At 26.4% G+C, this 15,566-nt stretch overlaps 5 protein-coding genes across 11 annotated transcripts; 2 read left to right on the plus strand and 3 right to left on the minus strand.

Moving 5' to 3' along the window:
- Positions 1-168: 168 nt before the first annotated feature.
- LOC117160385 (SAP domain-containing ribonucleoprotein) lies at positions 169-2,032 on the minus strand. Of its 2 annotated transcripts, none has more exons than XM_033341115.2 (7): positions 1,651-2,032; positions 1,303-1,396; positions 1,154-1,215; positions 849-1,082; positions 641-769; positions 494-565; positions 169-399 (listed from the first exon to the last, which is right to left on the minus strand). In XM_033341115.2, the coding sequence occupies exons 1-7, from the start codon at positions 1,699-1,701 to the stop codon at positions 298-300; spliced, it is 744 nt and encodes a 247-aa protein (XP_033197006.2). In that variant the 5' UTR covers positions 1,702-2,032; the 3' UTR covers positions 169-297. The 2 variants fall into 2 exon arrangements, with proteins under 2 accessions (XP_033197006.2, XP_033197004.2); XM_033341113.2 differs by having other exon boundaries at positions 1,300-1,396; positions 1,651-2,031.
- A 673-nt stretch (positions 2,033-2,705) lies between these two features.
- On the plus strand, positions 2,706-3,809 carry Ufc1 (Ubiquitin-fold modifier conjugating enzyme 1). The gene is made up of 4 exons (XM_033341116.2): positions 2,706-2,955; positions 3,113-3,244; positions 3,335-3,502; positions 3,587-3,809. Exons 1-4 carry the CDS (start codon positions 2,833-2,835, stop codon positions 3,674-3,676), a joined length of 513 nt encoding a protein of 170 aa, XP_033197007.2. The 5' UTR covers positions 2,706-2,832; the 3' UTR covers positions 3,677-3,809.
- LOC117160383 (arginine-hydroxylase NDUFAF5, mitochondrial) lies at positions 3,768-5,145 on the minus strand. The gene is made up of 3 exons (XM_033341109.2): positions 4,450-5,145; positions 4,203-4,387; positions 3,768-4,127 (listed from the first exon to the last, which is right to left on the minus strand). The coding sequence occupies exons 1-3, from the start codon at positions 5,022-5,024 to the stop codon at positions 3,841-3,843; spliced, it is 1,047 nt and encodes a 348-aa protein (XP_033197000.1). The 5' UTR covers positions 5,025-5,145; the 3' UTR covers positions 3,768-3,840.
- A 482-nt stretch (positions 5,146-5,627) lies between these two features.
- Positions 5,628-11,235, minus strand: LOC117160382 (tyrosine-protein phosphatase non-receptor type 11). 4 transcript variants are annotated; one of them, XM_033341102.2, is made up of 12 exons: positions 10,910-11,235; positions 10,239-10,361; positions 9,968-10,162; positions 9,652-9,814; positions 9,434-9,546; positions 9,087-9,355; positions 8,934-9,013; positions 8,666-8,848; positions 8,423-8,599; positions 8,122-8,338; positions 7,913-8,064; positions 5,628-7,825 (listed from the first exon to the last, which is right to left on the minus strand). In XM_033341102.2, exons 1-12 carry the CDS (start codon positions 10,921-10,923, stop codon positions 7,661-7,663), a joined length of 1,851 nt encoding a protein of 616 aa, XP_033196993.1. In that variant the 5' UTR covers positions 10,924-11,235; the 3' UTR covers positions 5,628-7,660. The 4 variants fall into 4 exon arrangements, with proteins under 4 accessions (XP_033196993.1, XP_033196994.1, XP_033196995.1 ...); XM_033341103.2 differs by having other exon boundaries at positions 10,791-10,914; XM_033341104.2 differs by lacking the exon at positions 10,910-11,235 and adding an exon at positions 10,544-10,637.
- On the plus strand, positions 10,800-15,044 carry ifc (delta4-sphingolipid-FADS-like protein ifc). 3 transcript variants are annotated; one of them, XM_076626329.1, is made up of 7 exons: positions 10,800-10,949; positions 12,818-12,899; positions 13,168-13,344; positions 13,749-13,888; positions 13,994-14,207; positions 14,272-14,483; positions 14,582-15,044. In XM_076626329.1, exons 1-7 carry the CDS (start codon positions 10,917-10,919, stop codon positions 14,720-14,722), a joined length of 999 nt encoding a protein of 332 aa, XP_076482444.1. In that variant the 5' UTR covers positions 10,800-10,916; the 3' UTR covers positions 14,723-15,044. The 3 variants fall into 3 exon arrangements, with proteins under 3 accessions (XP_076482444.1, XP_033197001.2, XP_033197002.2); XM_033341110.2 differs by lacking the exon at positions 10,800-10,949 and adding an exon at positions 12,404-12,556; XM_033341111.2 differs by lacking the exon at positions 10,800-10,949 and adding an exon at positions 12,406-12,547.
- The last annotated feature ends 522 nt before the right edge of the window (positions 15,045-15,566 follow it).

The raw sequence follows: 15,566 nt of genomic DNA on the forward strand, positions 1-15,566 counted from the left end.
CCCTGAAATATATATATATATATATACACACAATTTATGTATATGATATATATACATATATTTTGTTCTTTTTATAATTATTTTAATTGAATAGAAATATAAGTGTAAAGTGCATGTGTGTAATTTTCGTACAGTTCTTAAAAAAAATAAAAGATTACTCGAAAAAAATCTTTTTGTCATGCATTTTATAACAAATACAATGAGTTTTTATTTTGTATACAATAGTCTTATTAGAAGTAAGAAAACTTAATGTAAAATTTGCAATCTAAATTGCTATTTGGTATATAACACTGAATATCATTTAACAATTTTAACTTTATTATAAAATACTTTCTTATTTGTAGGTTTCACTTCGCCAAATCTGACTTTTCTTTTCTCTATTCTGGCTTCTAATTCAGCCTGAAATATGCAAATATAAAAGAATTATAAAATATGTAATAGAATTAGTATTTACATTTAATATAGTAAACTTTTTATTAACATAATTAATTACCTTTTCCATTAAACTAGAAACAGACGTACCAAACCTTTCTGCTCGCTTCTTTAGAACTTCGTAAGTTGTATGCTGCAAATGCACACAATAGATAATATTAGAAAACAAACAAAGATATTACACTTGTAGTTGCGTAAATATATATACCACAGGTGTTTTTACAGATGCAGCTGACTTATTATTCTGATTATTAATACTGAATCTTGCAGATCTAGCTTCTTTCTTAGCAGCTTCTGATAATGGTAATCCAAATTTCTTAGCTCTCATTTCTAATCTCTATTAATACGATAAATTTATTAGCATTTTATATTTGATCTCTATAATTCTGCAAGATATAGTAAAAAGAAAATATTACCTCTTTGATACCAAGCTCTGATAATTTAATTATCTTTTTTTCTGGTGGTGCAGTCTCAATAGTTTTTGTATCAATTTCAATCTTTTCTGTTTGTTCATTCTTAATTTCTTCAATTACTGGTTTTCGATTTAGAACTATCTTTTTAGCACTTACATTACTTTCAGTAGACAATTTTCTTTTTTCATTACCTTCTTGTGAGTCAGGTTTATTTGATAGCTCTTCTATTTCTTCATCCTATTTAAACAGGTATATTGTCAATATCATATTAAAATCAAATAATATACAAAACATATTTTTTTAATTACGCCAAGAACTGCATCTTCATCTAAAATTTCCTCTGTAGTTTCATCTAAAGATAGTGCAGAATCTAGACATTCAATGAAAACATTATTTTATCAATAGGTAGCTCTCACAAAACAAAACAGTTCAAAAGTCATTCGAAAGCATATACCACCATGAATTGCTAATTGAAGTCTTTCAACCAATTCATTTTTATTGCCAGTAGTAGGTAGTCCTCTTTGTTTTAACTCAATTTTCAGATCTGCAACCTGTTCAATAATATTTATCTATAATTATATATAATTCCCTTTAATAATCTTAAGATGTATATAAATTTTTTATATTCAACAAATATAATTTTTAAATATTAATAAAGCGAAATTGTATCTGTCTAAAACAATTATACAAGCTAAACAGAAATTAATGTAAAAAAGATTGTTTTACATTACATAAAAAATTTCTTCTAATTTTAAGGTTAGCTTCCCGGGTGTAGACACATATCAGCAAGATACATTTGCATTACCTTCATTTTTGAAAGTTCTGTAAGTCCTTTCTCATAAGATGAATCAGCCATGGTACATCAGTATTATTTTCTTTCAATTGATATCCCTTTTCGAATCCTGATTAACATGACACAATTTATCACACAATACTTTCAACAGCCCAGGGAGCAAATCAAATTGAAATGCATGCAACACGAAAAATTTTAATGTCACTATCTTTGCGAATATGGATAGTATGTTGTGAACTGGTGTAGTTCTGTGGCCCCCTCTAGTGTGAATATCTTATATGATAATAGGGTAACTTCTAGCGCTGCGAATTTAACTGTACAGCAGCTTAGCCAAGCAAACAAGTTTATTAATTAAATGTCAAAATTATTTATTAGTAACAACTGCAATCACTCTCAAATTTTGTATTTACTTTTATTGCCATAAGAAGATATTGCCAAGACATAAATTGCTCGTTTTCTAATACTGTAAATTCCAATCAAATTAATGTTTATTAGCATTAATTAATAAAAATTTGTCTTACTAGATAACAAATAAATCGTAGATTGCTACGTAAATCTGAGCAGATACACCACTCTGCGATCTGAAAGAAAGGGAATCGTTAAAATCGTTGCACCTTTAGAGTTGTCACACAGCTCAGAGTCTAAATAAATTTCAGTAAAGCGCAAATCTTTGTTAAAGTAGCCAATCTATTATAAATATTTAGTTTTAAATATAAATTATTGTTCAAGTTAATCTTTCTCGTTGTATATTTCTTCATTTAAATGTCGAGTTAGTTTTCTGAATTGTTTGAAATTGTAACGCGAGTAGAGTACTTCAGCACGCCACTGGCTGCAACCGCGTGATTAGCGTTTACTGATCACTAATAGATATTATCTCTCAACTTATCGAGTTTACTTTCTAATGAATAAAAATGAATGTAATATGTAATGAAATTAAAATATTTACATTGAAAAAGATGTAACTTTTTAAACTTCCTCTAACCTATGTGTTTATTTATAACTAAATTTTTCAAATATCCCTATCTGTCTTTCTATATATGAATTTTTTCGATATATCGATTGCTCTTAATCGCACTGTTGCACTTTCTACGCGATGTAAAAGAGATGCAATACTTGAATTGTAACACATTTGTCATTTCTATATCTACATAGAAGTCATAGCCATAGACTTGTGTTGTTGTAATAATAATTAAGATGGTAGATGAGTCTACAAAGAAGACATTAAGTAATATTCCATTATTACAAACAAAAGCTGGACCTAGGGATAAAGAGTTATGGGTGCAGAGATTGAAAGAAGAATACCAAGCTTTAATTAAAGTATGTTCTATATTTAATATTTAGTTTACCATATGGTTATTTAAAATCCCAAAAAGAAGAACTTAGAATTGTTTTTATTATACTAATTGTACTTAAAGTATAATACATTTTCAATGTACTTAGTATTGATTTCAAGAAATTCTTATTTGTTTTTTAGTATGTGAGAAATAATAAAGAATCAGACAATGATTGGTTTCGTCTGGAATCAAATAAAGAGGGTACAAAATGGTTTGGTAAATGTTGGTATATACATAACTTTTCAAAATATGAATTTGAAATTGAGTTTGATGTAAGTAATTTTTCTTTTTTGTATATTTATTAAATGTATAGACTTCACTAAGCTTTTTCATTTTCTGATAAAATATAATTTTTTATTCAGATACCTGTTACATATCCTATAACAGCACCTGAAATTGCTTTACCAGAATTAGATGGTAAAACAGCAAAAATGTACAGAGGTGGAAAGATTTGTCTTACAGATCATTTTAAACCCTTATGGGCACGTAATGTACCAAAATTTGGAATTGCACATGCCATGGCACTAGGAGTAAGTTTGTTCTATTTATAAATAAGTCTTTACAAATCATCAATTTTGTTATTAGACATATTTAAAGATTTCTTATATTTTTAGCTTGGACCTTGGTTAGCAGTTGAAATTCCTGATCTTATAGAAAAAGGTGCTTTAGCTCATAAAGATAAAATTGATGAACATAAATCGTAACTTTAAAAGAAAATATTGTATAATATAAATGAAAATATGTTAATTATGAGATGAATTACTGATTAACCTATTTTAATAAGTTATAAAAAGATTTCTATAATAAATACATTGAATTTTGTATTTAATACAAATATTTACAGTTCTTCATATACTATGTACAACGATTATTTATCTTCGTCCATTTTAATATCTTTTGTTTCTTTTACAATTTCGTCTAATTTATATAAATTTTTAAGTGATACTTCCCCACTACCTCTTTCTAAGGGTTTTGGTTGTGATGGATCTGGCTTCCAACCTAATAGATAAATTACTTGAAATGTTGCAGGTACATATGGAGTACCATCTTCTTTAATTTTTCCATATAGTTCTTTATATATTGATGCAGCAGCAAGAACAGTATCTTTATTTAAACGTAATTTTCGGTTCTTTATTGCATTATTCTCTGCCATTCCTGCAAAATTATGTAAACAATTAAACAAACTTCAAGTAAGATACAAATAAGAATTATAAAGATTTTAAATATCACCTTTTAAATCCCACATTAATTCAAACATGCTTGGATATCCAATAACAATTTCATCCACATCAATGGTTAACATAGTAAAATTAGCTCTTGTCAATAAACCTCCAATATCTCTAATATCTGCAAATGGTGAAATATGTGCTGAAATTCCACCATCTCTTTCTAATTCTGCCAATTGTAAGGAACTCCTGTAAAAACAAAAACCTAAACTTGTAGATTTAACATATGCTTAATTTATCCTTAAAATTACCTTAATTCAAACAACGTTTCTCCTCCAAACAAAGCTCCTATAAAGACTCCATCATTTTTTAAACTTTTATTAATATTCCTAAAGCATCCTGGTAAATCATTTATCCAGTGCAGACTTAATGAACTTATTACTAAATCTAAACTATTTGGTTCAACTGAAAAATTTTCTTCATCCATAGTTATCCGTGATACTTTAACTCCTTCAGTGATTTCTGCTTGATGTACAAAGCTAGTTGACATGTCAACTAAGATTAATTCTTCCACACATTCTGCCAAAATGTGTTTTGATACATAACCACGACCACATCCTAAATCAAGTGCTTTTTTGAAATTTCTTTTTATGTCAAATATTCTATCTGCAAGTCTGTAGCCTACTTCATCTTTGATGTAATCATACAGTTTTACATCAACAGATTGTGCAGCACGTTCCCTCTGTAGCAGCTTTGTATTTCTATCAAAAATATACATTACATTATCTGTCGGTAACGCATATTTTATTGCACTATAACTTATGTTACGAATACATCGAATATTAGATGTAAATGGGGCCAAACACCGCTCGAGCAAAACATGCATTTTTCACCATTGAAAATTCTCGTATGAATTTTATCTGAATTATTTATTATTGAAATTATATTATTGAAATATTATTATCAGTAATAATACGTATATCATATATGTTTTCACAATATTTTATAAGCTTACTTTTTTGCTTTCGATGATTTTAATATGTGTTGTACAAGCCTGTACAATATAACCTACCTATTCTATGTAGTTCTAATTTTATTAAGTCTACTCTTAGTAAAATTTTTACTACATAATTTTAACTTACAAGTTTTATAAGATGTAAACAGATCGAAAATATTCTACATTTCTTTCCTGTATTAGATTATGTATTATATTAATAATGAAATAAAAAAGAAATTGTATTTAATTACAATTACCATTTTATTCCAATGTATATGAACATTAAAAAAGCTATAAAGATAGTTCGTAATATTTTTTGGAATTAATTAAAATCTATTTTTTTGGCAACATTTTATTCTTACATTACATTCTTATTATGAAAAAGCCTTTAAACTGCAATGAAACATGTTTCACAAAGAACAATTTTTTAAATGTAGTAGTTTCTTGTTTCTTCTTTTCTCACATTTAAGCATCATTTTATATACTTAATAGTAAGTTTATTATACGTTTATTTAACACTATACAATGTACATTTGTCTGTTATTATTCATAAGAACCCAAATTATTTACATTTAAACATAACTCTGATATTTATTGCATTGCAATTTAAACTATGCATAATTATTAGAATCTTTTTAATTCAATATTAATATAATATTTATATGATGCCCTACATACAGAATTTTATAACATAAATTCTTTAATGCCATAGTTAGTATCACATACAGTATGTCTTTGATAGCAATAAGATACAATAATATTTAGAAGTATAATATATAACATTTCTCCAAAACCAAGGTACATTAAATAAGATAAAAATTAATAAAAAATACAACTGTTTCCTTTTTGAAAACATACATACCAAAAAATTATAGAATTATTGTTATTTAAATAAGTATAAAAATGATTATATTTTATTGTTATATAAATATAAACAAATATAATACTTGCATTATGGCATACTAGATAAATAAAACTTTATTGTAAATAAACAAATCAATATTTAAATCTTGAAATTTTATAAAATATGTAAAAAGAATTTAGTACAGATCTCAGATTTTTTAAATATATATTTAAAGTAGTTATTATTGATTTGGTTTTGGAATAATGTAACAATATACTTTTAAGAATATCAAATTTGTGACTCAATTTGTAAGGCAGGACTCACTCAGATGCATACTTCACCAGCACTGCTCTAATGTAAACATATATATTTCAAGTATTAGAAACAAATACAAAAAATATATAAAATAGGCATTAATAATATTGAAGCACATATAATTTAATATATATGTTATGTACGTTTTTATAAAAATTTCAGGAGATACATACAAACTGTAAGCATTATAGTAACTTTTGCTATAACAAAACTTCTACTTACATACTTCTATAGTTCTACCTAATTTTCAGAGTGAAGATAATGAAATTCGTGTCAGAATGATAAAAATGATAAAATTTATGCGCAGATGATTAAAAAAAATTTTAACGAATATTTGTTAAAGTATAAAAATTTTAACTTTGATTTTCATATTTATCATCTCCATCTCTTTTAATATTAATATTTAATATAAAACTTTTTTACAATTTGATGAATAAAGTTCGATACTAATATTTATGATATAATTAAGTACAACCGAAATATTAAAAGTAACAAATGTGAATTGTAAGAAAAAAAGAATCGCCATATTATTTATTGTACATGAAACTGAATGTATCACATCTATGCGCGTTCTGCCTTGTAATATAATGAAATTTATAAAGAATAAAGGTTTCTTATTTGTGATCTTTGAAAAAATATTAAAAAGAAAATTCTATATAAAAAAGTCAGTCCTAAATATTACTAGATAATTTGTACAGTTATATAATCACAATAAAAACAATTATTAATGTGTTTTGAGGCACAATATATAATACTACACCTGAAACTTAGAAAAATGTTCAAATTTTCGTTGTTTATTCGAAGAAATATTGAAATTTTAAGAAAGGATTTGGTAATATATTTTATAGAAGATAAGTAGCATGAAAAATGATAACTATAACTAGATAAATCTGTTATCCAATTAATAGTTGATGAAATACAGATAGCGAAATAATATGAAAAGCAATTATATACTTTGATTACACTTAACATAATTACTATTGAGACTTTGTATTCTAAGTTTTTTTATAATTCAGTACTGCGATTAAGTTGCAAAAAATATTATTTTTCTCTAATGTAATGTTCTAATATATTGCCGATTACTTTTAAGTAATCAACAATTCAAGTGCAAAGTGGTGATATTATAATTTCTACATATCGTTTACGTTCATGTGCATACGCACTAATTAAATACATGTATTGTACGAAAATTCATTATGATGACACATATTTTGAAAAATATTTGGAATAATCAATTAATTTGAAAATTAAGCTTTTATAGAGTATGTTACGATAATATCGAAAGCTCAAAACCACATATGGTAAGAGTAACAAAGCCTCTTCTTTGCTTTTTAAAAATCTCGTTATTTGATGACATTAATGTTAATTACTTTGGCCTCAAACTATTAATAGGAGTGGGTAATGTAAAATGTGTTGACGTTGAAAGAGTTGTTGCAGTACATGTGGGGACCGGAATATCGCCTATAGTTGTAGTATTCGTTTCGCTTTTATATCGGATATTAGTATATTCTCGACCTAAATGAAGAGATTTCTGTAAAAACAATAATAGATACAACATAAATCGATATATAGAAGCTAAGAAAATATAATCAATTAGTTTCATAATTATTATAATTACTTGCTCTGCTTGCATCCGTTGAGATACAGTTTCAATATAGTGTAATACAGCCAGATAAACAAACTTATATTGCGCTTCTGTTTGAACCATTCCTGACCTTTGTGAACGTACTCTTTGAATAGTTCTCTGAATATCAATTTCACAATCCAATCCTACAAATATAATATATAGAAAATCTTGGACAATTAGTGAAATAAAAATTTTATTACCATGCCGCTTGATTTGATCAAGAATCATGTCGATAACAATAAATGTTCCGGTTCTACCAATTCCTGCGCTACAATGTACAAGAATTGGCCCTATACATGATGCAGTTTGACCGCTTGAAGCAAGAGAAGCAGCAATTGATTCTTGTCTCGCATTAACATCGTGAAGAAAGTTCAACACGCATCCGGGATCTGACGGAACACCATGATCAGGCCATGCCTAAAATGTTAATATAATGCAATCAATTTATTTTTTTTAAATATGTGTGAGCGTTTCATAAATAACAATAGCTATAATAGGTACTTGAAAATGATAATGGTAAATCCGTCTGGATTCTGTGAAACCGGATCTATTTCCATGTAATAAGAATTCTCGTAATGTATAATCTGCTGTTGAAGTACGAGATAAAGCACGCACTTTCCATTCACCTCCATATTCGGTAACTTCACCTTCCTCTGGCCAATATCGAGCACATTTATTCTAAAAAAATATACATATTTTTAAAATAAAATTTCAATTAAGAATGAATAGTTTTAAATAGCATACCTTTCCTCTTTCCATTTCTTTAGTCGTCATAACTATCACTCGTGTATTTTCTTGATATACCATATGCCAGAAATCTTGAATTGTATTTAGAAGGCAACCTTGTGTTGCAATATAACACTTATTAAATGAACCACCATCACCACACGTATTAATTCCACTAGCTTGTCCATCTCCTTCTTCATTCTATAAATATATATACATATGCACCCACATATACAAATAGATTTTAATATTTATATAAAATACTACAAATATTAAATAAATTTACCCTAATATAGTTAGCATTAATATAGTCAGATCCAGGAATATTTGGATCAACGTCCTTCAAACGTACTCTTGTATGATCAACTATAGAACAGTTATTAAAGTTTATGTACAAACACAATTAAATTAAAAAAATAAAGAAAGAAAAAGATCATACATGGTAAGATGTTTTTATATCGATTTTTCGCTCGATTTTCAGAACGTAATCCTTCTTTCCTGGAAAATAAGTGACGACATTCTAACTGTTGCAACGACTCAAATTCTTCCCAGAACCCGGCTTTTCCTTTACCACGCCCTGCTCCGCCTTCATTGCTACCTGTGGCACCATTCCACAACCATCCATTTGAACAACCATTTTCTTTATGTAACTGTCTTACTCTACTTTCAATACCACTGGCATTTATACGTGTAGCATTGAAAGGTTGTCTAGAAAATAATAAATATATTATGACAATATATATATTCTATCGCATATATATATAAATTAATAAGTTTTTATATTACCGTAAATGGACAACACTTCCACTTGTTTCAACCATTGGATTGCGTTTATAATGTTCTATCAGATCACTTAAGCTATCAAACTTATCACCTCCTCCAACATCATATTTATTATCCTGCAATATACATTATTACAGATAATGAAATGTCAAAGATTTGATATTTATAAAAATATTAAATATAATGAAGATATGCAGTAAAAAATACAAAATGTAATTAACCTGAGATCGTATTATAACGTGTGTAACACGATCATCTGTACGAACAGATAATACAAAGTCACCAGGTTTACTTTGGGATTCACGAACCAGAAAAGATCCATTTTTACCTCGCTCCAGCATTAAACGTTCTGCTTCTTTAGCTGATAAATGGCCATGGAACCACCTTTACCCATATTTTACTATTAACACATACCATGCTATATGCGTGCATTTGAAGTAACAATAACAAGAAAATATTCCAATACATAACAAACTTTGCTGTAATGTTTATTATGCAAGATATTATGTATATATTCTGTTTTTATTGTACAAATACCTTTCAGTTGTTGGATCTGCACAATTCAATGGATACTTCAATTCAATAATTTCTCCATTCTTTTCACGCAGTTGTCCTCCATTTTCCATATAAAATTGTACAAGTTCTGATAATGTTGCAAACTTTTCACCACCGTAAAGATCGTAAAAGTCCCCTGTATTTTGTATTTTAATATGAGTCACTTCACCATTCCGTCTAAGGATAATATAAAGATATCAAATGTCTTATAACTATATAAACAGATAATCTATGTGATATATTATGTACATACCTAACAGATAATGTAAAGTCACCAGGATTAGATGAACTTGGTCGTGCCAAAAATGAACTATCATAACCCCGTTCCATTAATAAACGTTCTGCTTCTAAACCCGATATATTCGGATGAAACCATCTGCAATAAAAATGTTTATATTTCCGTAGGATAAAAACATTTTTCCAAAAAATTATAATAAGCAGAATTTTTATTTCAAAACAATATATTGTAAGTTTAATTTAATTTTAAAAACCTATAATCTATTCAAATTACTTCTTTTTATATCTAATATTTTATAGATCTATTCTAATATATTCAACCTTTATTCGTTATTTATTATTAATAACGGTGACAAAAACGAATAATGATGCTACAATAATATGATTAAGCACGCTGTATGTAAATAATTGGAAAGTTTCATTTTATAATGACAAAATATAGGACATAAAATAACTATACAGAGTATAAATATGTGTAATCAATGTATACATAAAACGAAATTATTGTATCCATTTTTGGACATGAAGAATTCAACGATGTTAATTAATTTAAGTGCGCATAATTTACCTCTGAATCTATTTAGCTAATCTACGGTTAGCACCGAAAAATAAGTAGGCTTGTTCACAAATCGTTCGTGAATTATGATAATTATATATTTTTTATGCAAGTATAAAAACGTGCCTCACCTGCGAGATGCCATGTCGTGATTCCAACTATGACCAGCTGGTAATTAATAATTCATAACGCTTCATCGATGTTCGCACTTATAATATGTAATTATAATTAGTTTCAACTTAATCTTAATGCTAACTATACATCGCTACAATCTTTGACATATTCACTTCACATAAAAACAAAAAAATACCGAAATCACTAAAAGATTCTGCCATCGATCCGCAGTATTTAGAACGGACACTTGCAAAGCAAACCTAATGGTTGTACTTAATGCCGATTTCATAAAATTCCTTATATTATAAACAAATAACTTTATTTTTAATAACAATATATGCCGTTTAACTGTTTTTTAAAATTGTTTTAATAATTGCAAGTTAAGAAACTGAATCAATTTATAATTCCCTAAGTATGATAATATGCGAGTTATTAAATTAATTTTTTGATATTGTCGTGTGACTTGGGGAATTTCAGTTTGAATTGTTGCCTGTAAAGTGTTAAAGCACTCTGCACATATTTAGGTGTTTTGGATTAAATAAAGTTGATGATTAACGAGTGGTTTAGAAAAAACACAGAAGGAAACACAAACTTAAATGAGTTAAGCTTCAAATAGATAACTATATTTTGATCAACTAATTACAGATTGAGAAATTTTTAATCTGTTATGATTTTCACGTTTTTACTGTTTTCACTGTCTTTTCTATCATTGTTCAATCTATTTATGCTTGGAATTTTACCTAACGTAAACGTAATTTGTTTATGATCCAATAAGAAAAATTGTTATTGGCTAATATCAATAACAATTGTTCCCATTGGAATTTATCACATAATAGAGCGAGGATTTATGTCCTTGCAATGTTCTTTTCCATGATAACTTCTATGATAACTAACTAGGCAAATGTACAAATTGGAGAGTGATTATAATTACCACTGATAATTTGACAGTTAATCAATATTTACTTAGATAAATTCTTTCTGTTCGTTGCTCCGGCTGCGGTACCTTACAATTTGAATTTGGCGCGAGTTAGTTCACGCAGTGTTCAGTAGAGGGCATACACGATAATATAAATTCAATAACGATATTCTTAATTTTAAACATTATATTTAATATTTTTAATAAATACTTTCTATATTTATAAAAGGAATTCTGTACTACCACTATATGTTATATATTAATAATCTAATAGTATAAAAAATTTAATTTCATATACATTACATTATTTTTAGCATTTCATATACGAATTTTAACAGTTTTATATAAAAATGATTAATTATTTCAGACAATATTAATATAAAACATATGTTATTTAACAAATAACTATAATTTATTATAAGAATAAATTCACAGATAGATAGAATTGTACAGATATAACAATAGATATGATAGAAATATATAATTATACCTATCTCATTTAAAGATAATCATATGGTATAACTGTTATATAATTTAGAAAAGAAATACCAATATAAAATTATCTTCACAATGTAATAAAAAGAGCAAAGTAATTTAAAATACAATAAGAAAATTGGTTTTTAATCAAAATTAGAGACTATATAGTGCAATGAACAATCATTTATATTAAAGTATATGTTTTGTTGAGCGTTGAAAAATGTATTCTCTAATCTTATTATATGATGCCTCGTTCTTGCAGGTTATTGTGGTAACTGTAAAAATTTGTATACTCCATTGAATATAAATTTTTATTTCACTTGCATGTTTGGTTTTCTTACATTGATAGATTGCGCTGTAATCAGTACTTAAGTGATTAACTCAGTCGATTGTAGATAATGCCGGGTATGAAATATCCGTATGTTTTGTATTTATCTTAAAGCATACATTTAACGTTTGTCGTATGTTGTTTGATTGCAAATTACTAAATATTTAGTTAATAAAAATAGTTGAAAATTTTTTAAATGTAAAGATGGGTCAACACGTTTCGAGAACTGATTTTGAGTGGGTTTACACAGAAGAACCTCATGCATCACGACGAAAAATAATCTTAGGTATGAATGCAATGTATTATAAACGGTTAAAACTTTATCAGCTTTTTTAATTTACATTTGAAATAAAAGTTCGATTTGTTAATGTTTAACGAAATATAATAAATAAAATTAACAAATACCGAATGATATTAACGTTCCAAAATACAATTAATACGTAGTTATATTTTCATGCTCAGTGAATTAAATTTTATACATTGATAATTTTTTACAATACATGCTGTATATTTTTATTTATGAGATATTTTGAAATGTTTTTCTTGCTTTTCAGAAAAATATCCACAAATAAAAAAATTATTTGGATATGACCCAAAGTTTAAATGGGTGGTAACAGGGATGGTCTTAACTCAGTTTATCTCCATATATTTTGTAAAAAATTTAAGTTATCCAATGTTGTTCCTTCTAGCATATTGTTTTGGAGGTGTAATTAATCATTCTCTTATGTTAGGTAAGTAGAAAATGTTTTTTAATTAGTTTGTGTAAAATATTTAATATCTCTTGAAATATTGTGATTATTGCCAAATTTATATGAAACAAAAAGATTATCTAATTATATACATATTATAGTAAAAAAAAAAGAAATTTCCTATATATAAAGACACTCATTAAAGCTTTTATGACTGTAATTGAAGAGAATTATTTTTTAAGAGAAATGACTCATTAATTCTTATCTGATAGATCTATTATATTGTTATGATATAACTAAATCATCTAATTTCATTATTTTTGCTCAAACATATATCTATATGACTTTTTTATTCAATATTAAATATAAAATTTAATTATTATTTAATTAAATATAAAATTTAATTATTAATAAATAATTTAAGTATTTTGTCATTTTATTTGTAGCAATACATGAAATAGCACATAATCTTGCTTTTGGACATGCTAGACCCAGAGCTAATAGATTATTTGGATATTTTGCTAATTTACCTATAGGTATACCAGTATCAGTCAGCTTTAAAAAATATCATCTTATACACCACCGTGTAGGTAAAAATAAAATATATTTTATAAATATAAATATAAACGGAATAAAACAGTATTATAAATATTATAAATATATATAATACATATTAATAAATAAATTGCAGTATCAAGGTGATGAAAAATTAGATACAGATTTACCAACACTACTAGAAGCAAAATTATTTTGCACAACATTTGGAAAATTCTGTTGGTTGTATCTACAGCCATTTTTTTATGCATTTAGACCTCTTGTTGTTTATCCAATGGCACCTACATTAATGGAATATATAAATTTAGTAATACAACTTACTTTTGATAGTTTGATATGGTATTTTTTTGGTAAGAGTTTGGTAATAATAATAATATCACATTAGTATGTTATTACACAAATATTATATTATAGGTGGAAAAGCCTTACTCTATTTACTTTCTGGATCAGTAATGGCAATGGGATTACACCCTGTTGCTGGACATTTTATATCAGAACATTATATGTATAAAAAGGGTTTTGAAACTTATAGTTATTATGGTCCACTAAATTGGATTACATTTAATGTTGGATACCATAATGAACATCATGATTTTCCTGCTGTTCCTGGTTCGAGACTACCAGAAGTGAGTGCAATCCATTTTAACAAAAAAGAGCATTTATATTATTGGGTATCTATTTTTATGAAAAGTATGTGTTATAAAAATATTTTACTTTTTTCTAGGTAAAACGAATTGCTTCCGAGTTTTACGATAACTTACCACAGCATAACTCTTGGGTTTCTGTTTTATATGATTTCATTATGGATCCTGATATAGGTCCATATGCAAGAATGAAGCGAAAACATAAAGGACTTACTTCATAAAAAATTAAAAATTATTTAATTTTTTAATAAGTAATCTTGTGATTAGCATCTGAAGCTTAATATTGCACAAAGTAACAATTCTCTTTAATTTATTGTGTTATATACATATATTCAGTATTAATAAAAAGCATACTCATTCAATGCTATTAGTAATCCATTTTAAAGAGGCAAAGTTTTTTGCCTTTTTTGTATTTTTGAAATATTTATGAAATCATATAATTATGTAAGTAAAAGATGCTAAATCGTGAACGATTTTCTATATCCCAGTGTCTGTAAATAACTATAATAAAGTTGTAATAAAGAATACCGAATGTGTGACAAATGATTAAGAATATTACATATATTTTTTTAGGCAAATGTCTATATAAATAGAATTTCGTAATTTTGTAATCTAGCCATAATGAAGTAAATTCTTTGTTGTAGACAATAATATTTTAATTATATAAAATGTAATATAAATATATATATATTGTAAATTTATGTTCAAATAATTATAAATAGATAATTTATAATTATTGTGTGAAGCTGTTTGATTAATTATATCTTAAAATATAATTATAATCATATTTTAATCAATTTTTGAATTCCTTACAGTTACTCGCCAAAATGAAATTTTTAAATTGTGCGCAATTTCCAATTTGCCAACTTATATATCTTAAGATTCCTGTTTAGTATTAATGGTAGTTCATATCTACTTTTCTATCGCAAATTATATTCTCATACAATTAATATATTTCTTATATATTGATTATGCACATATGATTGTTGAACTTGAAAATTGGTAATTTTAGGAAACTTAATTTTACTGACCTTTATGTACAATAATGACAAGAGATAAAAGTAT

Source organism: Bombus vancouverensis, chromosome 18 (genome assembly GCF_051014615.1).
Source record: "Bombus vancouverensis nearcticus chromosome 18, iyBomVanc1_principal, whole genome shotgun sequence".
Classification (NCBI taxonomy): domain Eukaryota; kingdom Metazoa; phylum Arthropoda; class Insecta; order Hymenoptera; family Apidae; genus Bombus; species Bombus vancouverensis.

Bases quoted from the DNA above. Each gene is read 5' to 3' on its own strand.
- LOC117160383 (XM_033341109.2), bottom strand. From the start codon at position 5,024: ATGCATGTTTTGCTCGAGCGGTGTTTGGCCCCATTTACATCTAATATT. The intron at 4,388-4,449 runs GTAATTTTAAGG...TTGTTTTTACAG, and splicing joins GAAACGTTGTTTGAATTAAG to GAGTTCCTTACAATTGGCAG. The intron at 4,128-4,202 runs GTGATATTTAAA...ATAATTTTGCAG, and splicing joins ATTAATGTGGGATTTAAAAG to GAATGGCAGAGAATAATGCA.
- ifc (XM_033341110.2), top strand. From the start codon at position 12,506: ATGTATTCTCTAATCTTATTATATGATGCCTCGTTCTTGCAGGTTATT. The intron at 12,557-12,817 runs GTAACTGTAAAA...TTAAATGTAAAG, and splicing joins CGTTCTTGCAGGTTATTGTG to ATGGGTCAACACGTTTCGAG. The intron at 13,889-13,993 runs GTAGGTAAAAAT...AATAAATTGCAG, and splicing joins ATCATCTTATACACCACCGT to TATCAAGGTGATGAAAAATT.
- LOC117160385 (XM_033341113.2), bottom strand. From the start codon at position 1,701: ATGGCTGATTCATCTTATGAGAAAGGACTTACAGAACTTTCAAAAATG. The intron at 770-848 runs GTAATATTTTCT...TCGTATTAATAG, and splicing joins CAGAGCTTGGTATCAAAGAG to AGATTAGAAATGAGAGCTAA. The intron at 566-640 runs GTATATATATTT...GTGCATTTGCAG, and splicing joins CATCTGTAAAAACACCTGTG to CATACAACTTACGAAGTTCT.
- Ufc1 (XM_033341116.2), top strand. From the start codon at position 2,833: ATGGTAGATGAGTCTACAAAGAAGACATTAAGTAATATTCCATTATTA. The intron at 3,245-3,334 runs GTAAGTAATTTT...TTTTTTATTCAG, and splicing joins AATTTGAAATTGAGTTTGAT to ATACCTGTTACATATCCTAT. The intron at 3,503-3,586 runs GTAAGTTTGTTC...TTATATTTTTAG, and splicing joins CACATGCCATGGCACTAGGA to CTTGGACCTTGGTTAGCAGT.
- LOC117160382 (XM_033341102.2), bottom strand. The intron at 8,849-8,933 runs GTAAATTTATTT...ATATATTTATAG, and splicing joins TTAATGCTAACTATATTAGG to AATGAAGAAGGAGATGGACA. The intron at 8,600-8,665 runs GTATGCTATTTA...ATATTTTTTTAG, and splicing joins AAGAAATGGAAAGAGGAAAG to AATAAATGTGCTCGATATTG.